Source organism: Equus caballus, chromosome X, assembly GCF_041296265.1.
Source record: "Equus caballus isolate H_3958 breed thoroughbred chromosome X, TB-T2T, whole genome shotgun sequence".
Lineage (NCBI taxonomy): Eukaryota > Metazoa > Chordata > Mammalia > Perissodactyla > Equidae > Equus > Equus caballus.
In genome coordinates this window covers 78,259,758-78,287,504 of record NC_091715.1, presented here as the reverse complement: position 1 = coordinate 78,287,504, position 27,747 = coordinate 78,259,758, and the positions used below count along the sequence as shown (strand labels likewise).

At 34.2% G+C, this 27,747-nt stretch overlaps 1 protein-coding gene across 14 annotated transcripts in view; it reads left to right on the top strand.

The window, feature by feature from the left end:
• RPS6KA6 (ribosomal protein S6 kinase A6) overlaps positions 1-27,747 on the top strand; it is a 169,953-nt gene that overhangs the window by 68,093 nt on the left and 74,113 nt on the right. For 10 of the 14 annotated variants that reach the window (XM_070258662.1, XM_070258659.1, XM_070258660.1 and 7 more), the window contains 2 exons: positions 17,133-17,192; positions 24,553-24,669. In XM_070258662.1, coding sequence (XP_070114763.1) covers positions 17,133-17,192; positions 24,553-24,669 — 177 coding nt within the window. Of the gene's footprint in view, positions 1-17,132; positions 17,193-24,552; positions 24,670-25,002; positions 25,061-27,747 lie in introns of all 14 variants that reach the window. The other 4 variants (XM_070258666.1, XM_070258664.1, XM_070258667.1 and 1 more) reach the window with 1 other exon arrangement.

Sequence of the window (27,747 nt, the reverse complement as noted above, 5' to 3'; positions counted from 1 at the left end):
GTATACCTGTCCATTCTTCCATAGTCACAAGGAAATGTCTGAAAGGACAGTATATTGTGTGACAAAGACAGACAAATTTAGGCTTATAGAAAGCTTTTTAAAAATTTTTATTTTTCTGGGGTGTTAATATTTTAATTCTATACTCCTATGGCATTACTCATAGATTCACTGATAGCTCCTTCCTACTCCTTTGCTTTTTAAAAATATTAGTATGTTTTCTCCTATTCAAATCACCTGTCAAGAGTGGAACCTCAGTATGTATGGCAATCCAATTTGTGCCTTATTCTTGCCTTTCGTACCTCCCTTTACTCCTGGCATTCAATTATGGCAGTTCAAGAGGATTGTTATGTTTGGGCATATATCTCTCTAGCTTTTATTTATTATCTTTCAACAATCATTTTTTGCTACATAGGAAAAGAAACATTGTTAGTAATGAATTGCCTTTGAATTTGGGTCTCAGTTCTTTGGACTTGCTGCATTGATATTGAAATAATGAGGTTTCTAGAGGTTGGTTTTCTGGGTTAGCAAGTCGCTCTTCGAGTTTCTAGTGGTAGTTCTCAGTTCAGGAGCATTTGATTTTGTATATTTCACCTCCAGCTTGCTGAAGTGTGTCCTAAAATATGGTAGAGAACATGAATGGCTATTGTAGCAATAAGTAGTAAAGTTTTGAAATTAGGTCTCATTTTCATAATAAGTTTGTTCAGAACCTGGATAGCAAGATGAATAATAGCCTATGTGAGCCATTTTAACAGATATATGTAAGCAGTTCCGGGGAAACATGGATTTGCCTAGATAACATAGGGCTGACTTCAGCCCTTTTATTTAAACTATTGAGCTCTGTGTTGCAGAGAGATTATTAAGAGGGGGATGGCATGGCTATTTTTCTAGAAATATCAGCGTCTCTGAAGAGAGAGAGTGATGTTGAATTAAAGTATCGTTTTGGAGACTCATCCCAATTGAAAAAATTTTATGACTTTAGAGTCATTGTGTTAATTTGAGAGAAACAACTGTCATCATTATTTTTTTACATTCTTAGATTCTACATTTTTTAAAAGCAGTGTGCTTGACTTTCTTTGTATTAAATCCCTGTAACACTTAGTATGGCACAACTAAAATACTGAAAATGATTTGGCTAAATTATGTCAATTCCAAAAGTGAACTAAATATTCTTACCCATTAATCTCTTATTAGAATTAACAGTTTCTAAAATCTCATGTACTCTTCTTCGTGCCTTCAGGAAGGTGTATTTCACAGTTTCTGCCAATAAAGTTCTTGGTTTCAAAAAACATGAAATATAAGAATCTGTTTTGCTGGCTTTTTTTTTTAACTCACAAGGGTATAAGGTACATTGGAGTAAAAATACGTTGAAATACAGGTTAAGTGTTATGAAATTATGACCATATTCTGGGTGAAACAATATTTTATATGTATTGTAGCAATTATAATCACATAAAGTAGATAATTTTAGTTCTTTCATTTCTAGGCCAACTTGGTACTTTTTGTGCATTTTTAAAATTTATTCTCATAATTATTAAAAACTTATATACTTTAGACCCAGGGATGGTAAATTTTTTCTGTAAAGAGCCAGATAAATATTTTAGAGTTTGTTTGCTGTATATAACTTGTCACATATTTTTTTTCCTAACAATCCTTTGCAAATGTTTAATAAAAAAATTCTTAGCCCATGGGCCCCAGTTTAGATAAATGGTTTCAGAATGTGGTTTGCGAAGTTAAGTTTGTACTAATCCTGTTGAAAAATTTTAGAGTTAGGAATCTAACTCTGAAAAAAATATAACCCTTTGAAATAATTTCCATGTAAGATATGAAATATCAAAAATTTATACTCTTTTTGAAAACGATCTTATGAATGACTCAAGCTGTATATTTTTTAAATGATTTTGAAAGCTGAATTTTGTTGGAAGTTAGAATTTACAATTGAGTCAGAAATGATAAGCAAAATCACTTACTAGAAATATTTTATGAAATTGGGTTTCAAAGTTGCTTTAAAATGTTTCAAGTAAGAACATTAATAAGATCTAAGGAAAACCTATGGCAGTTACTTATTAAGTTATTTTTACATTTAATTAATTCAGATTACAAACTCAATCATTCCATTCCACAAATATTTTTCTAGAATCTTTTATGTTCCAGATAGTGTACTACATACTGGGGTTACAAAGAGTCATACAATGTGATCCCTTTCCTCAGGGGTGCTTACAGTCTGATAGAGAGATGGAACACACACTTAATAAGTAAGACAATGTTTATGGATAGAAGTCTGTATTCGGAAAGGTAGAAGGAAAAGGGAAGGTGTGACACTGAGTCTTGATAAAGATGAGTTGATATTCGAAAGCATAGGTAACCTGGAATGGTAAATACTTCAAATATCATCCATATTTAAATTTGGACTCTATTTTTATGCTTTGATTTGAACATGGCTATGTTTTATCAGCTAATTTGTTGTATAGCAGAGTCTCGTAATATTTTTAAATACTCGACTAAAGGAATAGCTTGGAGGCTGCACATTCTTGCCCATCCTGAGACTCTCTTTAAAAGATGACTCTTTCAGATCAGTTTGAAACAGAATTGTCCTTCCTTCAATCTTTCCTGAAGCAGTGACAATTGTTAGGTGGGTATGTTTCAAAGGACTAACCTATTGGGATAAAAACAACAGGGATATTGTGTAATTAGAAAGCCAGAAAGGATCAAAGACAATCATTTTAAATGAATATTGTAGGTGCTATCAAATTTTCCATGAGCAGTATATTGACTACAGAATTCAATCTAAAAGATTAAAAAGATATGAAGTCTGCTGGGGAAATGGCCCTAACTACTAATAAACCTTTGAAAGTATTTAGTAGTTTAAAACTCAGTATACAAATTAAACCTTCTATGTGGAATGCAAAACAAAAAGACCCTTATTTTTGGAAATGCCCAGCTAAAGACTGTTAGTGAAGTTGATAAAGTATCTTGTAGTAAAAATATACAGATACTTTTCACTTCTCTTCAATCTGTGATTGTTAAATCAAGGTGGATATGCATGATTTAGATGATTTCTTTTCAAGTTGACCAAAAATAATCATATCATTATTTTAACAGTAATCTTTCCACAATAGTGTGATATGTTGAAACTAAAATTATTATGCATATGATGCATATTATGATGTAGCAGTAAGTTTTGATTCACAGATGTATTATTTTGTATACGAGTAGCATTATTCACCTTTGGTGAATTATTAACTAAAATGTTCCAATACTTTTTTTCCTGTTTTTTTTTTGGCAGGAAAACATTCACACATCAGAAATTTATTGGGCACATGTCAGACACTCTGCCAGCTGTTGTAAGAACATTATGTTAGTCCTGATAATGTCCCTAAATTGCTTAGTTTACAGATGAAGAAATCGGGACTAAGGAAGTTTAAGAAACTTTTTCGAGGCAGTAAAAATAGAATTTTGGAATTTGAATCCAGATTGGCTTGACGCCAAAGCATTGCTCTATTTGTAATATTACTATGCCTGTCTCATGAATAAAGCACACTATCTGTCCTCAAGGAGTTTTAAATCTAGATGCATATGACAAGAAATTTACTCGATATGGTGGGATTATTTTATTATTTTTATAGCATTTAAAAATTGTTATGCAAAATAAACGTTACCATCTTAGCCATTTTTAAGTGTACAGTTAAATAGTGTTATGTACATTCACATTGATGTACAGCCAATCTCCAGAACTCTTTCATCTTGCAAAACTGAAACTCTTTACTCATTAAACCATAACTCTGCATTCTACCCCCTCCCCAGCCCCAGACAACCATCATTCTACTTTCTCTCTTTACGAATGAGACTGCTCTAGATATTTCATACAAATGGAATCATAAAGTATTTGTCTTTGTGCGACTAGCTTCTTTCATTTAGCCTAATATCTTTAAGATTCATCCATGTTGTAGCACGTGTCAGAATTTTCTTTTTTAAGGCTAGATAATGGTTCATTGTATGTATATACCACATTTTATTTATCTGTCGATAGACACTTGCATTGCTTACACTTTTTGGCTGTTGTGAATGTTGTTGCTCTGAATATGGTGTGCTCTTTGAGATTCTGCTTTCAGTCTTTTTGCGTGTATACCCAGAAGTGGAAGTGCTTGATCCTACGGTAATTCTGGATTTTTTTGAGAAATTGTTATATAGTTTTTCATAGCAGCTGTACCACTTTACATTGCCACCAACAGTGTGCAGAGGTTCCAATTTCTCCACATCCTCACGTGTGGTGGAATTATTTTGAACAAGCAAATCCCAAGATATGTTCTGAGCTCATGTTTTTTTCACTCTTTAATTATTTTTTTGGTTGAAGTATAGTTGACATAAAATGTTAGTTTCAGGTGTACAACATAGTGATTCAACATTTATATACAGTATGAAATGACCACCATGACAAATTTAGTAACCGTCACCATACAAAGTTATTACAATATTATGACTATTCCCTATACTGTACATTACATTCTCATGACTTATTTATTTTATAACTGGGAGTTTGTATCTCTTAATCCCCTTCACCTGTTTCACCCATCCACCCACCCCTATTCCCTCTGGCGACCACCAATTTGTTCTTTCTAAGTTTGTTTCTTTGTAAGTCTTGTTTAGTTTGTTCGTTTGTTTTATTGTTACGTTCCACAAATAAGTGAAATTATATGGTATTTACCTTTCTCTGTCTGACTTATTTCACTTAGCATAATACCCTCTAGGTCCATCCATGTTGTCACAAATGGCAAAATTTCATTCTTTTTCTGGCTGAATAATATTCTGTTGCATATATATACCACAACTTTTTTATCCATTCATCCATTGGTGACACTTGGGTTGCTTCCATGTCTTGGCTATTGTGAATAATGTTGCAGTGAACATAGGTGTGCATATGTCTTTTTGAATTAGTTTTTTGTTTTCATAGGGTAAATACCCAGAAGTAGAATTGCTGGATTGTATGGTAGGTGTATTTTTAATTTTATGAAGAACCTCCATGCTGTTTTCCATAGTGACTTCGCTAATTTACATTTCTGCCAACAGTGCATGAGGGTTCCCTTTTCTCCACATCCTTGCCAACACTTGTAATTTGTTGTCTTTTTGGTAATAGCCATTCTGACAGGTGTGAGGTGATGTCTCATTGTGGTTTTCATTTGCATTTCGCTGATGTTTAGTTATACTGCACATCTTTTCATGTGCTGTTGGCAATCTCTATGTCGTCTTTGGAAAAACGTCTATTAGGTCCTGTGCTCTTTTGTTTTCTTTTTGCTGAGGAAGCTTTTCCTTGAGCTAACATCCATTAACATCCATGCCAGTCTTCCTGTATCTTTTGTATGTGGGTTGCCAGCACAGCATTGCCACTAACAAAACAGTGTAGGTCTGTGGCCGGGAACTGAACCTGGACTGCAGAAGCAGACTGCACTGAACTTAACTTCTAGGCCACCAGGTCTGGCCCCTCTGCTCATTTTTTGATCGGATTCTTTTTTGATATTGAGTTTTATGAGTTCTTTGTATATTTTGGTTTTTAACCCCTTATCAAAAATATCATTTACAAATATATTCTCTCATTTAGTAGGTTGCTTTGTTATTTTGTTGGTGGTATCCTTTGCTGTGAAAAAACGTTTTAGTTTGATATAGTCCCATTTGTTTATTTTTGCTTTTTTTGCCTTCGCCTGAGGAGACAGATCCAAAAAAATATTGCCAAGAATGATGTTGAAGAGCTGACTGCCTATGTTTTCTTCTAGGAGTTTTATGGTTTCAGGTCTTACATTTAAGTCTTTGATCCATTTTGAGTTTATTTTTGTGTGTAGTCTGAGAAAGTAGTCCGGTTTCATTCTTTTGCATGTAGCTTTCAAGTTTTCCCCAGACCATTGAAGAGACTGTCTTTTCCCCATTGTATATTCTTGCCTCATTTCTTGTAGATTAATGTGGGTTTATTTCTGGTCTCTTTATTCTGTTCCATTGATCTATGTCTCTGTTTTTCTGCCAGTACCGTACAGTTTTAATTCTTTGTAGTATAGTTTGAAATCAAGGAGCATGATACTTCCAGCTTGATTCTACTTTTTCAAGATTGCTTTGGCTATTTGGTGTCTTTTGTGGTTCCGTACAAGTTTTAGGATTCTTTGTTCTACTTCTGTGAAAAATGCCATTGGCATTTTGATAGGGATTGCATTGAATCTGTAGATTGCTTTGGGTAGTATGGATATTTTAACAATATTAATTCTTTCATCCATGAGCGTAGGGTATTTTTCCATTTATTTGTGTTGTCTTGAATGTCTTTGATCAATGTCTTATAGTTTTCAAAGTACAAGTCTTTCACCTCCTTGGTTAAATTTATTCCTAGGTATTTTTGATGCAATTGTAAATGAGACTGTTTTCTTAAATTCTCCTTCTGATTGTTTGTTATTGGTGTATAGAAATACAGCAGATTTTTGTATATTGATTTTCGTATCTTGTAAGTTTACTGAATTCATTTATTCTGATTTTTTTTGGCTGAGTCTTTAGGGATCTCTGTGTAATGTCATGTTATCTGCAAATAGTGGCTGTTTTACTTCTTTTCTGATTTGAATGTCTTATATGTTTTTTTCTTGCCTAATTGTTGTGGCAAGGACTTCAATACTATGTTGAATGAAAGTGGGGAGAGTGGGTATGCTTGTCTTGTTTATGATCTTAGAGGAAATACTTGCAGCTTTTCACTGTTGAGCATGATGTTAGCTGTGGGTCTGTTATATACGGCCTTTATTATGTTGAGATATGTTCCCTCTGTGCCCACTTTGTTGAGAGTTTTTATCATAAGTGAGTGTTAGACCTTGTCATACTTTTTCTGCATCTTTTGAGATGATCATGTGGTTTTTATCCTTCATTTTGTTAATGTGGTGTATCACAGTTGCAGTTGCACATCCTGCACAATGCAGGATGTTGAACCATCCTGCATCCCTGGTATAAATCCTATTTGATCGTGGTGTATGATCCTTTTAATGTATTGCTGAATTTAGTTTGCTGTTATTTTGTTGACAATTTTTGCATCTATGTTTATCAAGGATATTGGCCTGTAATTTTGTTCTTTTGTAGTGTATTTGTCTCATTTTGGTATCAGGGTAATGCTGGCCATGTAGAATGAAAGTCTTCTTAGCTCTTCAATTTTTTGGAAAAGTTTGAGAAGGATAGTTATTAACTTATTTAATGTTTCATAGACTTTACCTGTGAAGCCATGTGCCCTGGAATTTTGTTTGTTGGGAGTTGTTTGATTACTGATTCAATCTCATTACTAGTAATTGGTCTGTTCAGATTTTATGTTTCTTCCTGATTCAGTCTTGGAAGATTATATGTTTTTAGGAATTTATCCATTTCTTCTAGGTTACCCAAGTAGTTACCATATAATTGTTTGTAATAATCTCTTATGATACTTTGTATTTCTGTGGTGTCAGTAATAGCATCTCCTCCTTTATGTTCTGATTTTATTTGTGCCCTCTCTCTTTTTTTCTTGATGATTCTAGCTAAACATAGATCAATTTTGTGTATCTTGTCAAAGAGCCAGCTCTTAGTTTCACTGATTTTTTTTTTTAATTTTTGTTTAGTCCCTATTTCATTGATTTCCACTGTGATCGTTATCATTTTCTTCTTTCTCCTAACTTGGGGCTTTTTTTGTTCTTCTTTTGCTAGCTCCTTTAAGTATAAATATAGATTACTTACGATTTTTCTTGTTTCCTGACGTAGGCCTTTATTGCTATAAACTTTCCTCTTAGAACTACTTTTACTGTGTCCCATAGATTTTGGAACGTTGTGTTTCTGTTTTCATCTGTCTTAAGGTGTTTTTTCATTTCCTCTGATTTTTTCCTTTTCCTATTGGTTGTTTAGCTTCTGTGTGTTGTGTTTTTTTCCAGTTTCCTTCTTGTCATTGATTTCTAGTTTTATATTGTTATAGTCGGAAGAGATGCTTGATATGATTTTAATCTTCTAAAATTTATTGAGACTTATTTTTGTCCTGACATGTGATATCTCTTGGAATATTTTCCATGTGCACTTGAAAAGAATGTGTATTCTGCTATTTTTGGATGCAGCGTTCTGTATATATGTATTAAGTCCATCTAGTCTAATGTGTTGTTTAAGGCCGGTGTCTCCTTGTTGATTTTCTGTCTGGATGATCTGTCCATGGATGTAAGTTGGATGTTTAAGTCTTCTACTAACAAGGTATTACTGTCAATTTCTCCTTTCATGTCTGTTAAGATTTGCTTTATGTATTTAGATGTACCTATGTTGGCTGCATAGATATTTACAAGTGTTACATCCTTTGTTGGATTGATCCCTTTATCATTATGTAATGTCAATCTTTGTCTCTTGTTATAGTCTTTGTTTTATAGTCTGTTTTGTCTGACATAAGTATTGCTGCCCCTGCTTTCTTTTTGTTCCCATTTACGTGGAGTATCTTTTTCCATCTCCTTTCAGTCTGTGTGTGTCTTTAGACCTGAAGTGAGTCTCTTGTAGGCAGCATATGTAGTGGCTCTTATTTTAGTTTGTCCTTTCAGCTACCCTATGTCTCTTGATTGGAGCATTTAGTCCATTTACATTTTATTGCCATTTTGTTAAGTGTTTTCTGGTTGTTTTTGTAGTTCTTTTGTTTCTTCTTCTCTTGCCCTATTCCCTTATAATTTAATTACTTTCTTTAGTGTTATGTTTGTGTTCATTTCTCTTTATTTTTTTTGTGTTTCTATTATGTGTTTTTGGTTTGTGGTTAGCATGAGTTCGTATATGACAACCTATGTGTATGGTAGTCTGTATTAAGTTTATCGTCACTGAAGTTTGAGCACATTCTAAAACCACTACATTTTCACTCCCCCCAACCCTTTTTGTATTTTTGATGGCTTATTTTACATCTTTTTATTTTGTGTATCCCTTAAGTAATTATTGTAGTTGTACAATATTACTAATTTTCTCTTTTAACCTTCAAATTAGCTATATGGATGGTTGATCCACTACCTTTACTATATGTTTGGCATTACCAGTGAGTTTTTCTTTCATTATTGTGTTATTTCTAGTTATGGCCTTTTCTTTTCTGTTCAAAGCATTTCCTTTAACATTTTTTGTAAAGCTGGTTTAGTGATGATGAACTCCTTTAGCTTTTGCTTGTCTAGGAAACTCTTTATCTCTTCTTCAATTCTGAATGATAACTTTGGTGCGTAGAGTATTTTTAGTTCTAAGTTTTTTCCTTTCAGCACTTTGAATATATTGAGCCAGCCTCTTCTTACCTGTAAAGTTTCTGCTGAAAAATCAGCTTATAGTCTTACAGGGGTTCCTTTGTACATAACTAGTTGTCTTTCTCTTGCTTCTTTTAAGATTCTCTATCCTTAACTTTAGACATTTTAATTATAATGTGTTTTTGGGTGAGTATTTTTGGTTTCATCTTATTTGGGACTCTCTATGCTTCTTGGACTTGGGTGTCTGTTTCCTTTTCCAGATTGGGGAAGTTTTCAGCCACTATTTCTTCAAATAAATTTTCTGTTTCTCTCTCACTTCTCCTTCTGAGACCTCCATAATGCAAATGTTAGTATATTTGATGTTAATGTTGTCTCAGAGATCCTTTAAACTATCCTTGTTTTTTTAATTCTTTTTTCTTTTTGCTGTTCTGGTGGGTGATTTCTACTACCATCTTCCAGGTTGCTGATCCATTCTTCTGTATCGTCTAATCTGCTGTTGATTCCCTCTAGTGTATTTTTCATTTCAGTTACTGTTTTTTCAGCTCTGATTTTTTTTTTTTTTGTATTTTCAATTTGTTTAAGTTCTCACTGTGTTCATTTGTTCTTCTGAGTTGGTTGAGCATCTTTATGAGCATTATTTTGAACTCTTTATTTGGTACATTGCTCATCTCCATTTCACTTAGTTCTTTTTCTGAGGTTTTATCTTGTTCTTTCATTGGAACATATTCCTCAGTCTCCTCTTTTTGCCTAATCCTCTATGTTTGTTTCTGTGTATTAGGTAGATCTGCTATGTCTCCCAGTTTTAAAGGGGTGAACTTACGTAGAAGTTGTCCTGTGGGGCCTAGTAGTGCAATCTTCCCTGGTCGGCAGAGCCAGATGTGTTCCCTCTGTAGGCTGCATTTGTCCTCTTATTGTGTCTGGACCCTGACTTCTCTGGGCATGCAGTTGTGCGGGTCTGCACTTCCATGGTAGGAGCCACTTTTGAGGACCTTCTGTGCCAGCCGGGGCTGCCCACTGGATAAGGTGGAATGAGAGCTGCTTTGTACACATTCTGGTGCTGGCTGGGGTCACCTGCCTGTTAGGACAGGCAAGAACTGCTTTGGAGGTGCTCCCCTGCCATTGGATTTTTGTTTTAGCTTCTGCTTCTTTCATAGCAACAAAGCTGCAACATTGGTAATTTGTGTTCAGAGGGTTAGCTCTTATGACACCGAAATATCCCAGATTGTTAAAGGAAAATGACATTATGTTCTCTCTACCGTGCTTATTAAATTAGCAATTGGTTTTTCAGAAAGCAGAATTAAAGGACAAAAACGTAACTGCTCAATCTTAAGTTAATTAAAATAAAAATTAATTAGGTAGCCCTATTGGTCATATGATTTGTTTAACAAAAATTTGACTCTACTTGATTATTTTTCCTGGGTCCTTTACCTGTATGTAATTTACAGTTTCTTGTCTACCAAGTGAGAACAAAGACATGAGCCTAAAATCAAGAATATATAGTAAAAGTCTTAAACTGTAAAATTTTTCTCTACAAAGTTTGTTTTAGGGGAAATTTTAAATCACAGGTACTTTTGTCCAGTAGTAATATTGATTGTATTAATTATTTATTGCTGCATCACGAATTGCCATAAACTTAGTTTAAATGAAGACACACTTATTATTTCACAGTTTTTACACATCAGAAGTCCAGGCATTGCTCAACTAGGTCTTCTCCTTAGGGTCTCACAAACCTATAAACAAGGTTTCGGCCGTCCTACATTCTTATCTGGAGGCTTGACCAGGGAAGAATCTACTTCTAAACCCCCTCAGATTCTTGGCAGAATTCCTTTCCTTGTAGTTATAGGACTGAGGACCCTGGCTTCTTGCTGCGTGTTAACTGGAGACTGCTCCCGGTTCCTAGAGGCTGCCATGCTATGTGGGCTTCCTTAACATGACCACTTACTTCCATCATGCCAGCAAAGGCACTAAGTTCTTATATAACATAGCATAGGAGTGAAATCCCATCACCTTTGCCATATTCTATTGATTGGAAGCAAGACTGAGGTCCTGTCCCTACTGAGGGGAATGAGGGTTATACAAGGGCATGAGCACCAAAAGGTGAGGATGTTAGGGGTCCATCTTAGAGTCTGTCTGCCACATTGATCAACTGGGAGGTTTCCTTCTCTGTTTTAATTTGTCAAGGGCTTAATTCAATATACAGATATAGACCTTTATTCTAGGTATGTATGGACCCACCTTTAAGTTTAGATCTAATTTGCTGTAGTTATTTAAATGAAATGTAAAAAGTTGAAGTACTGTTCTTTCCAAATCTGTCAGCGAGTAACCTGTAAACATGAAGCTTCTTTGAGAGGGAACATTTTCTTTTGATGTGAGCTTCTTAAACATTTTTCACACTAGGTACTATATAAATATAGTGCTTTTGTTTACTAGGTGGATTTTGGGGATCGGGGAGACTACTTGAAAATTATCAAATTTGTTGTGAAGACTGATGTCTTATGTATGTTTTCTTAATCATTTGGATCACTCATACTTCTCCTTACCTCTTGTACCTTATTCTTCCTTACTTGCTTATCTCTCTACTTCCTTCTTCAGTATGTCTTTTAGCACTAAGCCATGAGATCTTTTAATTAGTCTTCAGTTTAACACTGAGGAACAGATGTTAACACATCTGTATTAACTGTATTAATACAGTTATCATGGCCAGATAACAACCCTTTTACAAAACTATATGTCCTTATATATTCCTTTTCCCACAGCACCTCCAATTTTAAGGATCTGAATGGAAAATATTTATTTCTCAGTTCAATTTTCCATGATAAACTGATTTTGTCATTAATACTAAGAAAATGATAGGTTTGAGATGACCCATGTGATTTCCTGAGATGGTGATTACAGCTACTCAATTTAGGTATTTCTGTTTGCCCAGAACCTTTTAAAGTGTGGTCTATTTAAATATTTTCCGAGAAAATAAAAATAATTTTAAAGAGTAATTCACTAGGCTCTAATATGAGAGTCTGTTTACTTGGGTTTTGGAGTATCTAAGTTATCACTGCCTTTATAGTTGTCAATAAGCTTTCCAGAATCTTCTGTAGGAAATTGTTTGTTTCTTCTTTGGCACTTTTTTTGGGGGGGGAAACATCATGTCTGCTTGTCTTTTCAAATTGCAGATTTTACTTTTGAAATAAAAGTTTATTGTCCCAGAGAATTCTCAAAATATTTTTGATTTTATACAGGTGGAGATGACTTAAATTTTAGTAAAGATCAGTGAAAACTGAGGTCCTCTATAGGAATTAACATTTTTACATTGAAAAGCTGGTACCTTGTTGAAGGTAGATGAGGTGGGAGTAATGGAGTGTTCTGTTTTTAAAACCCATTTCTGTAGACTGAAATGATTTGTAGGATATAGTGATCTTTTTCACTCATTCAGATTTATTTTATTTCTTGTTCCTTTAGACCCACAGCATCATGATTAGTTAGTCATAAGATGGTATGAATAAGAAGTAACCAGTAACTAAGGTAACAAAGGAAAGCAGTATTACCTTTTCTTATGAATAATTCTGATAGTAATTTTGTAATAAAATTTGAATTCTCAGGATTCTGTCTTAATACTGGTTTGCAGACTTTCTTGCTGAATGTGCCTCTTCCTATATGTTAATGATAAACCCATCACAGTTTTTTCATCCTCCAGAGTCTGTCTTTGCTTTTGAGGTAAGATGGTAGATGGTGGTGCTGTTTATTGAAATTGGAAACCCTGGAAGAAAGCAGATTTGTGTGTGTGGGGGGGATTGCTAATTCCTTTTTGTGTTGGCTATTTTTGAGAGACAGGTGAGATAAGCAAGTGGAAATGTCAAGTAGGCAGTTGGCTATATGGATCAAGAGCTCAGAAGAAGTCTCTGAGTAAATGTGAGTCATGTCAGTAAATTAGCTTTCTGGGGGGAAAATGTGGTGTGAGGTGAGAAGGTGACCCAATTTTATTTCCTGAGGATCTGCAGTGTTTCAAGTATACTGAAAAAGAACAAAGAAATTGGAGCAAAAGAGAATGAAAATGTGATATCATGGAATCCAAAGACTCAAATAGGAAAGAGTCAACTGTGACATGCTGCAGCAAGAGCACATAAGATGAGGACTGATGGATCTATTAGAAAAATAGACATCATTGGTGACTTTGTTTGGTTCTCACTGAGTTTTTTAGAAGAAAGATGCTAGTCAAATAAATAATGCTGGGTAATTTACTTTTTAATGTTTATTTTAAAATGTACATATAGTAAAATTCACTCTTTTTCGCGTATGGTTCTGAGGTTAGACAAATGCATAGAGTTGAGTAACCACCACCATGATCAAGATACAGAATAGTCCCATCCCTCCTCCAAAATTCCCATTGCTGGCTCTTTGTGGTGCACCCCTACCCATAGGCCTAGCCTTTGGCAACTGCTAATTCCTTCTCCATACCTTATAGTTTTACCTTTTCCAGAATGTCATAAATGGAATCATACAGTATATAGCCTTTTGAGGCTGTTTTTTAAAATTTCTGATAATGTAGTTGAGAGTTATCCATTCTGTTGAGTATATCAATAGGTCATTCCTTTTTCATTGCTAAGTAGTATTCACCTTCCTCTACTTCCTTCCCTTGGAAACTAATGATATAAATTCTTTCCCTTATAGGTTTGCATTTTTCAGAATGTCATATATATGTAGTCGTATAATATTAGGCTTTTGGGTCTGGATTCTTTCAGTTAGCAACATACATTTGAGATTTATCCATGTTGTTACAAGTATCAAGAGTCCTTTCCTTTTTATTGATGAGTAGTGTTTTATTCTTTCTCCATTTATCAGTTGATGGATATCTGGAATGTTTCCAGTTTTTGACAGTTATGAACACAACTGCTATACACATTCATGTATAGATTTTTGTGCTAACGTAAGTTTCCATATTTCAGGTAGATATTCACTGTTTTCTGACCTCTGATTTCTCATGAGAAGTCTGCAGCTATTTCGTTTGATGTTTATGTAATGTCGTGTTTTTCTTTCACTGCTTTCAAGACTCATCTCTTATTTTTTTTGGTTTACAATAGTTTAAGATATGTCTTGGGTGGCTTTTAAAAACTTTATCCTTTTTGAGTTTCACTGAACTTCTTGACACTGTAAATTTCTATCTTTCACCAAATTTGGGAAATTCTCAGCCATTTTTTTTAGAACAGCTTTACTGAAACATAATTCACATACCATACAATTCACCCCTTTAAAAAGTACAACCTAATGGTTTTTAGTATATTCACAGATATCTATAGCCATCACTGTAGTCAATTTTAGAATTTTTTTATCACACCAAAATGAAATCTTTTACCCTTCAGCTGTCTAAGCAACCACTAATTTACTTTTTATCTCTAGGAATTTTCCCCTTCTTAACATTTCATATGAATAGAATTGCCATTATTTACTTAAGTAATTTTTTCTGTGCGACTCTTTTGTTTTTCTGGGATGTTAATAGTATGGATTTTAGATTTTTGATATTGTTCCACATGTCTCTGAGGCTCGTTTATTTGCTTTTAATCACTTTTACTGTCTTCTTTCTAGTGGTTAATTTCTAGTGATCTATCTTCAAGTTTACTATTTCCCCTGCCATCTCCATTCTTTTATTGGGTTCATCCAGAATTTTTAAAAAATTGACATTTTTATTTTTAGTTCTAAAATTTAAAGTTTTTTATAATTTCTATTTTTCTACTGATAACTTTTTATCATTCCATTCAAGTCTGTTTATTTTTACCCAAAAGAGCATAGTTACAATAGCTGCTTAAACTCCTTGTGAGGTATTTCAACATCAGAGTTATCCTGGAATTGATAACTGTTGATTTTGATTGTTTATTTCAGCAGACTATCTACCTGGTTAGGTTCAGACTTCGAAATTATGTTTCACTCTCTCTGGATGACGGTTTCAATGTTAATTATGTTTTCAGAGTATTTGAGTCAGCACCCTTCATATGTCACTCAGTGCGTGTGCTGACTAGTGGTTAGTCTGAGCCTTGACCAGTGGTTAATATTGGGGTTCAGTTTTCAAAGCAAAAGGCTGTTTTGATTATATTCCACACACGTGTAGTTTGTTGGTGAGACCAGGACTTGTGTCTATTCATACACAGAATTAGAGGATCTCCTTCCTCCATTCAGTATTCTCCATGATTTCTTCTGTTGAGTCTTCTATTCCAATGGGTTCTTTATCCTGGTTCCTCTGACCAGAAATAATGAGTTTCTCACAGAGTTTTAGCTTTTCATACTGTCACACAGTTTTGCACTATTAGGGCTGCTCTTGGGGAGATATGAAGGAGAGAGTGAAAAAAATAAGAGATTATCACTACATTTTCCTTATCATATGTGCCTCTATTCCTGATTTCTCTGACCAGACAGATAGGTTTTTCTTTTGATTGGGGCTTGCATTGGAGCAGGAGTGAGAGTCAAAAAATTAAATAAATAGGAAAAAAAGAAAACTTGGGGTTCTCCTTATGCTCACCAGCTCAAAAGTGCATCTTTTCCTGGTCCTCTGTCCAGAAAGTGGGATTTCTCTTGGGTGTTTTGTTTATGCTCACTGTGGAGTTCCATGACAAAGTCTCTCCTTGGGTCAAAATCAGGAGGTAAAGGTGGAAAATAAACCCAGGAAACTCACCACAGTACTGGTTATTCAAATTTTGATCTCCCTCCCTAATCTTCTAGCTATTGTTTAATTTTCAGAGTCCTCAGGTAGTTTATTTTTGTATTTTGACCGAAATTTTTAGTTTAATCAGAGGAGAGAGAGGCTTATTCCATCTTGGCTGTCACCAAAACCTCTATTTAATTTACTGTTTTCTTCTTTATTAAATTTACTTTCTCCTTCTCCTTCCTCTTCCTTTTCTTCTTCTTCTCTTCCTCTTCTTCCTCTCTTTCCTTCCTCCTCCCTGTCTCCCCTCTTCTCATCCTTCTCGTTTCCAAGTCCTCCTCTTCCTCCCCCTCTCCATTCCCCATTCCCTCCTCCCCCTCCATTTATAAATAGGCAGCGATAAAGTTTCTTTTTTTCCGCACCATCTTGCTGTTGCTTAATTTTCAAACATCTTAGATCTGTTGTCGGCAGACTTTTTTTGTAAAGGGCCAAATAGTAAATATTTTAGGCTCTGCAGGCATGGGGTCTCTGTCAATTCCTCAACTCTGCTGTTACAGTGAGAAAGCAGCCACAGATAATATGGAAACAAATGGATGTGTCTGTGTTACAGTAAAATTTTATTTATAAAAACAGACAACAGGCCAGATTTGGCCCATGAGCTGTAGCTTGAAGATCTTTGATCTAAGTCCTCTACACTTACTCTTTCCTGTAAGAGTAAGTATTGAAGAGTAAGTATTATTACCTACTGAGCTTTGTATGTTGAAATAATTTTGTTTCCATGGCCACTTATATTTTTCTCCTACAGTTTATTCTTTCTTCTGTAGAGTGACTCAAAATTTAATTAAACTGAATGAAAGGAAAGGAAGTCACAATAGTGCAATTATATAAAACTCTTACCATCCTAATTTGCTTTGAATATATCCCCACAATAGATTTCTCCAGTGGTATTTTTTCCCCCTGTTCATAAATATTTGGCTTGGGACAGTCTTAATGAAAGTCTTAATGAAGTCTTAAGGACAGGTCATATGTTTAGTGTATATTCATCCATCATAGCAAAGCTCTAAACAATATAAAATGAAACAGCTCTGAAAATCAAAGATTCTGAAGGACAATCAGGAAACCATATAATATTGTTCCTTTTTTAAGTACCTTCTATGTGTCCTTTGTCCTTTTTTTGTTGCAGTATGTGTGAATCTTGTTGGATTGCAAAGGAAATGCGCAGTGTTGTATTTTTTAGTTATTACTCTTGTGCGAGTACTTGTGAACTTCAGTTTTTGAACAATATTTTTCAGGTGAATGGTCTAAAAATGGTTGATGAGCCAATGGAAGAGGGAGAAGCAGATTCTTGCCAAGTAAGTACTGGTGTTAACTTATTAAGCTACGTTTTTAGAATCTAGGGAAAGAGAATAATGAGAAAAGAGAAAATCTTCTGTCACTTAAAGAAATTTACTCAGGTAAGTTAATAATAAGCAAATCCAATTATTAATAATAAAAATGAACTGTCTCTGGAGATAGTGATGATGTAACAATAATCTCAGTTCTTATTAACAAGATGAGAGATAAAGTGTTGTCATTTTCACTTTTGCAATTTACGTAATACTAATAACATGTTAATCTTGAGTAAAATTAAACGGAAACTTCTGCCAAAATCATCTAGAGCTTTATTTACAGATCATATGGACGAAGAAGCATAGTAATATTTATGTTGCTAGTTTGTAGAAGATAAAGAGTGTAGGGAATTACAAAAGGCAGTGGGGAAGGGTGGTTTTCAGTATGAGTAAAGTTACAGGGAAATACCATGCCCCACACCATAAGAAGAAGAAAAAAACATGTGTGTGTTTGTATATGTGTACATGTGTAGCCAGCATAAACGCATAGACATATACGTAGGGTTATTGTCAAATATTTGCCTTTCTAATTTTAATAAATGAATGTGAAATTTTAATGTGAAGATAATAAAAATATACAGTGCTAGATGCTATATGATTTATATTAGGCAGTCAACTTCAGTGGCTAGAAAGGGGAGTATGAAGTTTTTCACAATAGGGAACCTAGAATTACTTCCAAGGATTTAATTTAGTTTGTGGCCTGAGTTATCTAGACTTAAAATGGTGTACTTTTTCTGTGTGATGGTTCAGGTACTCATTTTGTGTCAATTAAATGATATGGCTGATAAGAAACAGTAACCATATAAGTTTATCATCCTTTTGTTTAATGTTTTCATATGTAGGATTTTTTTGGTTGTGGTTGCCTATTCCATTGTGATGCTGGCAGCTGTGTGTTTTTTTATGATTGGCTTTTTTCTTTTTAAATAACGGAGGATAGCAGAGACTGCTATATAATGGATAGATTCTTTAAACCGTGTTCTTTAAATTTGAACTTTAGGTATTGCCTATGGTGCTGTTTTGCGATTAACTGATTTAGACAACTAATCCATTCCATCTCAGTTATTGTAGCTTTAGACTTTCATGGTCATTTGATCTCTTTTCTTCAGTTAAAACAATCAAAACTAAATAAAATGCTTCCCATACACCATATATATCTAGCAAAAAGTAGCAAAGCTGATTTATAGTTAGTATAATTTTAATATGTCTAGATTTATTATGAGGCATTGTTCTGTTTCTCAACACAGCCTTCACATTTGGTGAGTATTAAGTAACAGGCCACTGATAAAAGTTATCTCAGATCATATTTCACTACCTAGTCCCCTATTTCTCCCACCACTGTCCAGGTTAGAAAAAATATTCTTCTTTAGTAGATGACTGACATGAGTTAATATTTTATGTTGTCAAAATAAACAGATGTCTTATATTTGGTAGTTTATGATCCATTTACATTTACTTTTAAAGTTTGTATGAAATGGTTATTTTCTGAAATAAAATACATCATATTTTTGATGCTACCAATATTTTAAGAATTTCAAAAGAAGATTTACTTTACAATTAGATTTTTTGTTGATCCCATTAGCACAAGGTTAGCAATGGGTTTAGTCTCTAAATTGATTTATATTTTTATTACCTAGAAATGTAAATGTTACACTTAACTGGAAATGTACATGCGAAGAAACAAAACTGATTTCCTGAATTTTTAAGCTCTAAGTTTTAATTTTAGAAACCATACCTGACATACGTGTCTCATAAGAATCCTTTTAAAAATACTCTTTCACAAGTGTGTTTTACTTAAACTCTTGGGTAGCCTTAAGTAGGGAATACTTTAAGGTGGAGGGCATGCTTCATGTATGGTTGATTTTTCCTTCCTCTGTTTGTCTTTCCATTCTGATGGACGTTTATCCTTGCTGTGCTGCAGTGTTTTTCTTCCCTTGCAAAGTCGGTGCGTGCTTCTGCTTTTTAGTCATTTACCTTTTTAAAAAAATTTGGAACCCTTTGTATTACAGATACGCAAAACTTAGATAAACAATTATTGTTCAACTAAGTGTTAATGTACAACCACTGTAAGGTGGAGTTGTATGCTATACCACGTGGGATGCAGAGATAAATAGCATAAATAAGTTCAGTAACTTTGATTTTATTTATGTTTTGTGGTTTTCAGAATTCTCAGTTGACTCATGACCGAGATCTGAAATAGATAGGGCAGATTTTATTCTCATTTTATGGATGAGAGAACTAAAGCACTGACCCTAGTAAGTAGAATAAACCAACCCAAGTGAGAACTAGTTTAGCACCCTTCTTTTATATTTAGTCATCAATACAAATTGATACAATTTTTCAGACTTAAATATTCTGCAATTACTTTCTAATGTGTACATCATTTGATGTGTGTAGTTCACCCACTAGTGGCATTTTGACATTTACATTATTATTACTGTTAGCCTTCTTTCAAAGTATGCTGATACTTGGCTTGGTTTTCAGTGACCCTGGATTATTCACTGCATGAGAAGGGTACATCAAGCTGCTTTTCCAGATCTCTGCATGTATGTTTTAACAAATCCACAACTAAATGCCTCTTGGAATTTCAGCGTGATCAAATTTGCTTATCTACCCACAAATAAAGCAAATGTTTGGACAGATGGATGTTGTGTTATTACATAAAAAACAAAAGTTTAGGCTTTACAAATCCCTCCTCTTTTGTTTTGATCTGTTTCATAGAGGTATTTATGCTTAATTCCACAGTCCTATGAAACTGTAATAATAGAGTTATATAGTATGGTTTCCTAATAGATTGTCATCAGCTCTTGCTCTTTCTGATTAACAGGTGATTTCTTCCACCTAAACAAATCAGTTGTCAAATGAATGGAGCAGTAGTGTATTTGATAGTTCATTTTCTACTTCGTCAGTATGTTTTTCCAATGTTACAGCATTGTTGGCCCCCTGAATTAAAAAGATAGTCACAGATTGTAGAGGTCAGAGCATACTGTTTTGGTTGTGGTTGAGCCTTCCTAGTTTTTCTATTTATCAACAATTACTTTGAAGTTCCAAAAAAAACTAACTCAATCGTTCTTGTCTCAGATTTGTCATTTGATATTGGAAAGAATAGTGGTCACTATTAAAGTTATTAAATCTTAATTTCACAGTAGCAACTTTCTTTACACAGATCAACTATGATTAGTTACTATATATGAGTTTCCTACAGCTTCCATAAGTAAGTACCACAGACTGAGTGACTTAAACAACAGATTCATTTTCTCACAATTCTAGAGGCTGGAAGTCCTAGATCAAGATCTTGGCAGGTTTTGTTTCTTCTGAGGCCTCTCTCATTTGCTTGTAGATGGCTGTCTTCTCCCTCTGCCTTCACATTGTTTTGCCTCTGTGTGTTTCTGCCTCCTAATCTTCTTTTAAGAACACCAGTCATATTGGATTAGGGCCCACGCTAATGACCTCATTTACCTTAATTACCTTTAAAGACCCTATCTCCAAATAGCCACATTCTGAGGTACTAGGGGTTAGGAGTTCAGCATATGAATTTTGAGGGGACACAATTCATCCCATAACATATATTGTATACCTCTTTGTTTCCTTAAGGGATATGATATTTCTGACAAAATTTGCTATCCTCAAGTCCACATTTTATCTCTGTATCCCCAGCGTATAGCACAATGTCTGATAACATAACATGTACTTCATGATTCTTGTTGATTTTTTGAGTAAACGAATAATTAAAGAGAAAAGAGTGTATAGATGGGAAGATAAGGTGATATATTAAAACTTTATTATACCAGGATAAGGAAATTTTTTTCTTTGAGGAAAGTTAGCCCTGAGCTAACATCTGCCGTCAATCCTCCCCTTTGTGCTGAGGAAGACTGGCCTTGAGGTAACATCCGTGCCCATCTTCCTCCACTTTATGTGTGGGACGCCTGCCACAGCATGGCTTGACAAGTGGTGTGTAAGTCTGCACCCGGGATCCAAACCAGCGAACCCTTGGCCACCGACGCAGAATGTGCGTACTTAACCACTGCGCCATGGGGCCAGCCCCAGGGTAGGGAAATTTTTTTCAAAGATAATTCACTTTTAGGAAAAAAGAAATGAGTTACTTATAAATTCATTACTACCTTATTTCCAGCTAGACTGCTGCCACTCTCAAGCTTTTAGAATGGTGCAGAAACAGAAGAAAGCCAGGTGGAGAAAGGAAGCCTAGTTGCAGATGACAAAAAAAATTTTTAGTAGTGAATATCAATAAAAATAGCACTGAGGAGGCTGAGAAATGTTAGGCAATAGACAAGAATGGGGCGGGGGGCAGATGAAATAAGAAAGACGAATATTGGAAGTGATAACACAGGAGAGTATCAGATAATTTGACAGTAAAAAAGAGCTAGTGGCATACAAATGATATAATATTTCTGTAATAAGTAACCATGTGTGTATGTGTATGTATATGTGTGTATTTGTGTGCATATATGTCTATATTTATAAATCTGTATGTCTTAGAAGTACCTAAATAGTGTTTTCAATTCTGACCATGTATTAGAATCATCTGGAGAGGTTTTAAAAAATGCACATGCCTGAACCCCACTCTAGTTCTACTGAACCATAGTCTTTGAGGGTGGGAACCAAACATGTATATTGAATAAATATTTATTCAAGGGATTTTTATTTGCAGCTAGGGCATTATAAACTACTGTCTACTTAAAGGAAAACTAGCTATAATTTAATAATGCGTAGTAGCTGTTTGCCTAGGAACATATGTCTTTATTAGAAAAGGCAGATGGCCAATGAGTAAGTTAATATCAGCATTTTTTTTAAACTACAGATACTGGGAGCATTGTGCCCTTCATTTGTTTTGAGTACAACACAGTGTAATAAAAATATTGACCATGAATCATCTGGAAAATGTTCATTTTATTCCTCACACTCTAAGGAAAAAAAATACTTCTTTTATTAAATTTAGAAATATTGTCATCACAAAGTCAGTTCTATTCAAAATTGACAAAATTTCATTATCCAGAATGAATCTCCTGTTTCCCTATTTCCTGTATATATTTTAAAAAATAAATTCTGGATACATGTTTTTCTGTGTTTTTAAAAGATATTCAAAAGTAATTTTGAGGTTTCTAATTGGTTAATTTTACCTTTCAAATTTGTCTTTCTTTTTAAAAATAAGCTCTCCCTTATTCTTTTCTTATGAAATTGGCTATCTGCTTCCATAAAGTCAAACAAGTACTGTGCCAAGCATTAGAAATGCAGAGATGAATGTGATAACACCTCCATTCAGGAAGCTGACAGTGTAGTGAGAGAGAAAGACAAGGTAATAAGTTGTTAGGACACAGTGTAACAGTATTCTATGGTGGCTGTCTACTAGAAAAAGTGGTCTTTTCTAATCTAGTAGCATTTTGTTGGAAAATTTTTAGGGTAATGCTGCTGAAAATTGAAAGACATATAGCATTTTTAAAGGATGGGCATATATGGATTTTAATTAAGAGAAGAAGAGGCATTGGGCAGACATTTTCATTTGAGAGACTTGCTTAGGTTCAGTGTAACTAACTAGAATAGAGTACAGTTGTTTCCTACCTCTGAACATTTTTAAAAAATTGATGTCATTATGACCCATGTTTATAATGATGATCTTAAACATGGCAGAAACTGAAGTGCCTTCTTAAACATAAAGATACTGTATTGTGTTCAATATAGAATGAGAGACTTGGAGGGGATCTTAAAGACCCATCTAACATAACCTGTTTGTCATGTGAGAACACTGAAGTGTAGTGGTTTGTGATTTGGCCCAGGCTGCTTAGCTGAGGCATGGCAGAGCTAGGAGCAAAACTTAATCTGTTGACTCTTCTATCAGAATTCCTTCCACTGGAGAAAACCTTCAATAAGTATGTTTTTGTTATATTCTATGCTTTAAAGACCAGTACTATATTCATAATGTGTGGTGAAAACTCAGTTAACCATATTAATAACAGTATACAATCTGATGTTGCTTTTGGTATACATATTATGCAAAGGTGCATGCAGATACACCATACTTTAATATATTTCCAAAATGTCAGCTACAAAGCGCGTGTATTTGCATTCACAAAGGTTCTTGACTTTTTAAGAAAAGATCCCTTCAAAAGGGGAAGCTAATTGTCATAGCTACTTAAAAGGATCTGGTGAAATGCTATTTTGATATATAAGAACATCCATGGAGAAACTTTCAGAGCTGATTCTTCATTTCTGATGAGTGATTGCTAATACCTAAAGCTAAAATTTCTCTGCTTAGATACTCCTCTTGAGAGAGTGAATGTCTGACTACCTAATACAGCGTGGAAGTTGTTTTAGATGCCATGATGCCTAGCGTTCTTGGGACTGTTTTCTTGCCCACTTTGACCAGTCACCACTGATTATTGGTTGAGAACATTCTTGCTATCCAGACAAGTATTAATATGGTATAATGGAAAGCTACCAAGACCTCTACACATTTTGATTAACTAGTCATGTGAACTTTAACTCTGTAAGTCCCAGTTTTCTCCTCTATTACAGTCAGAAAGTTGGATAATATATCTCAACTCTTGTTATTTTGTGATATGTAATACATCTCAGGTTTTTTACATCCTAGCTACTGTGCTTCTGTAGAGTCTAGAATTACAGCTTACTTGAGTGTAGTCTTCACAGCTGAGTAGAGTCCTACATCAAGGAGTAGGAACGCTTCCTGAGTGGCTACCTTTCTGCCTGACCCAGGTGGTAGGAAATCTGGTTTATAATTTATATACAAAGTTTCAATAAAAGTAGAGTCATGGCCTGGAAGCATTTGTTTGGGCTTTGCAGATTTTGTCTGTCAATACCAGTTTCTTTTTCAATTATGTAGCTAGTTGGACATTTAAAATATTTATATATCACTGACTTCTTAAAAAGGTATAATGAAATGGTATTTAAAAGAACTCTTGAGGTTCACGTTTTTTTGCCATACCCTATAATTTACAAAGTTTTATCTATCTCTTGACTTTCTCTGCATCCACCTCATAAGTCACACTCCTGTTAGAGTCTTAGGACATTTAGTTATTGATGTTTTTCTTTAGTTGCTAGCTAGTTGGAAGGGAATGCTGAAGCATAGATTTTATATGCTTCTATTTACATGAATTTATATAATAGGGACGATTGTGGTGATGTATCTCTATGTGTTAGAAAACAGGGAAATGGGGATACTAGTAGCCTGTAAAACTCTGTGCTATGTTGAAAGAGTTGGGTATTAAATAATTTCTGTATGATATTTGGTTCTAAATGGAGCTAATCCTAAGATGTTGCATCTGGATTTGACTATTTGGATTTCTTTTCACAGGATGAAGGAGTTGTTAAAGAAATCCCTATTACTCACCATGTTAAGGAAGGATATGAGAAAGCAGATCCTGCACAGTTTGACTTACTCAAGGTTCTTGGTCAGGGATCCTTTGGAAAGGTAATGAATGCTTTTTTCTACATTTGTTTCTCTTCTAAACATTTAGCAATAAAGTGTACACATAGAAATCTGATAAATGTGCCATTTCTAAACTTGTCAAAGGATAGACACAAAGGTAACTCTCTAATTTTACTCCTTTTATTTCTGTTGTACTTTTAGTCTCATTTCTTTATACTGCTCTATAATAATCAAGATTTTCCAATCCCCTGAGCTCATTGACTTCTCTAGGACAAAATACAGCATGCTGTTTATTTGCTGCCTAAATCAGGGTAGTTTGAGTTTTGTAAAACAGGTCTTCCTTGTTTCCCTGTTCACATGCTGGCATGATCACAGCTTGCTCTCTCCTGGTGATTGCATCTATATTCCTTACCTCTATCACAGAAGTCAAAATGTATGTATCAATTCATGTATGAATGCATGGATTCATCTATTATCTGTTAAAGCAGTATGTGTATAAAGTACAGCAAGGGTAGGTATTGGGTGACGTATTGGTTATGTGAAACTCCTGCCTCCAAGGGGCTTAAATTTCAAGGGAGAAAGCAAGATTGAGTAAGATTAACTCTAACACTTACTATTAAAACTGTTTATTAAGTGCTTAATGGCATATGATTCTTGGAGAAGAAGTATATAGGTCTGGTTCCTGACTTTTGTATGTGTAACATCTAGCACATGAAAATTATTGCTTTAGGAAAGCAGCAACAATTTAAGGGGAGAAAGATAAGGAGAAACTACTAATTTCAGGTGGCCAAGATTTAGTTTCAAAGGGGAAAATAAGTCAATTGAACAGTGATTATTTATTATGCTCTGAAACATTTTATAAGAAAGACATTTATTGAACACCCAGTGTGTGTACAGCAGTTGTAAAAGCAGTATTGGTGAATATAAAATAGATGTTAATGGTCTTAAAGTAGCCTGATATTTATGCTGTATAGAATATGATATTTAAAATATAGGGAAACACTTTCAGGACAAAAATGACAGACTAGGGTGGATTATGTTTTGGCAGTGAGTTGGTACAGGAGATATATGAAGACAGGGAGATAGGACTTGAATAGTTGTTCCAGGGAGAGTAAAACTAGAAGAGCTTTTAATAGATTGTGTTGGGAGGTATTTATAGAACTGACCTGTAGAGTAGGCATGTGCATTCTGCACACCTTTATTTTTTAAAGTTTCTAAAAGTTCTTTTAGAACAATATTCTTCAACTATTTTTCATTATATTTTTATGATGTTAATTTTAGAGGAACAGTGATGTACTTTTATATCCCAAATATATACATATTGACTTTAATAAAATCTCACCAGGCAAACATTTCAAGCCGCTAAAAGTATTTTTTTGTCATTTGATGTCTATATTTATTCATATATGTGTTTATTTATATCCAGCTTTGTTCCAGAAAGGATTTAAGGCTTTCATAGATGAATGCTAAATAAAATAAAATTTAAAAATAAGTGGAGAAGATGATGAAATCAGAAAAATTAGAACAGGAAAGATTAGATGAAGCCAGGAATGCATTCTTTTCTTCACAAACGCATGGCATAAAGGCCTATGAGTCTTCTAGAAGTAGGACAAAAATGAAGACTTAAATTTCCTGGCAGCCATTATAAAGAAACTGATATATTTACTTGTATGATTATTGACAATATCTTTAAGGTAGAAACACATCAAGCAGACCAGAGAAATTTTTCTCATGGGACTTCATACAGAGAACACAGTATAACATAATGAAATGTCTTCAATAACGTCTTCACATTAAATATAGCAACATGCTGAAAAGCTCTCAATGTAGTCCTTAAATTCAGGGAACACTCAGCTTTGTCTGTGCAGGATCTTTGGTTTAACAAGACTATTACAGAAGCTTTTTTAAAATTCCTAATACTAAAATACAGAATAGTGATCTTGATGGAGTTCATCAACCAAAGATTTATTAAGAAGGTGGTTTATTTTATTTTCTTCCTAGGATGTGAACATACTTGCTTGTCAGTATTACATCATTTGCGTAGGCATTGTGTGGGTGTGACTTGTTATATACTGAACCTGTTCAGGAATTTGGCCAAGGCTGTGAATCAGATAAGTGTAGGAGCAATTCCAAGAAACTTTGGGCTGCAGTCTTATTTAAGTTTTTCTACAAAAGTTCCATTATTAAAATGCAATAAATGGAGTTTTAGCTTATATAAATCCTTGTGACATTAAATATCTTTATAGTCTATTTAATAGGGGAAAAACCACACTAAAGTCAGTTGTCAAATTGTACTTTAAAGAAGCATGCATTATCATCATGAGAGATGCATATAAAATTCTGTATTTAAGCACACGAAGTATAATGTTATTAATTGAAATGTAGTGTACCAAAAAACTCACATTAATTATTTTAAAACACAGTCAAATAAAATACATTAAAATATGTTTGAAATAGACTAACCTTCCTTGTTTTTCACATGCCCAGTCATATTTACACAAAGCATACATAAAGTTTGTGGATTATAACTTTTTTTTTTGCTTTTGTGATAGTAAAGCCTTTAACTATAGGACTTAGAAATGAATTTTTGAAAATATTAGATCCGTGCCCTCTTAAGTAATTGATTAACTACCAAGAGATAGTTTTAAAAATATATATTTACATCTTAAAATTTTTTGTGCTTGGTCCTTTCTTTTTAGGCAGGGTTAAAGCCGTGAGATCTTTCAGTTCACTTCAACAAACATTTGTTGAGTACTTCTTAATGGAAAGTATAAAAGTCCATATGACCAAGAGAAAAGTACATTGGAGTAACTAACTCATTTCTCTTCTGGACAGTTTCTGAGAATTGGGTTAGGGTGACTGCAAAGAAACCTCTCTGATCAGGATTAATATCTTTTTAGATACAGTTGTTTGAAGCCACCCAACTTCTTCTGTAGTTGATCATGGGAAGAAAGCAGAGTGAGATGATATTTTCTTATGCTAGGAAAGTTCACCCATAAGACCTCAAAATCAGGTGATGAACAAGTAAACAATTACTTCGCTACACTGTTAATGATGGCTTCTATTAGATGTCATATTGGGATACTAGTGAGTCTTAGAAGAGCTAGGGAAAAAATGACT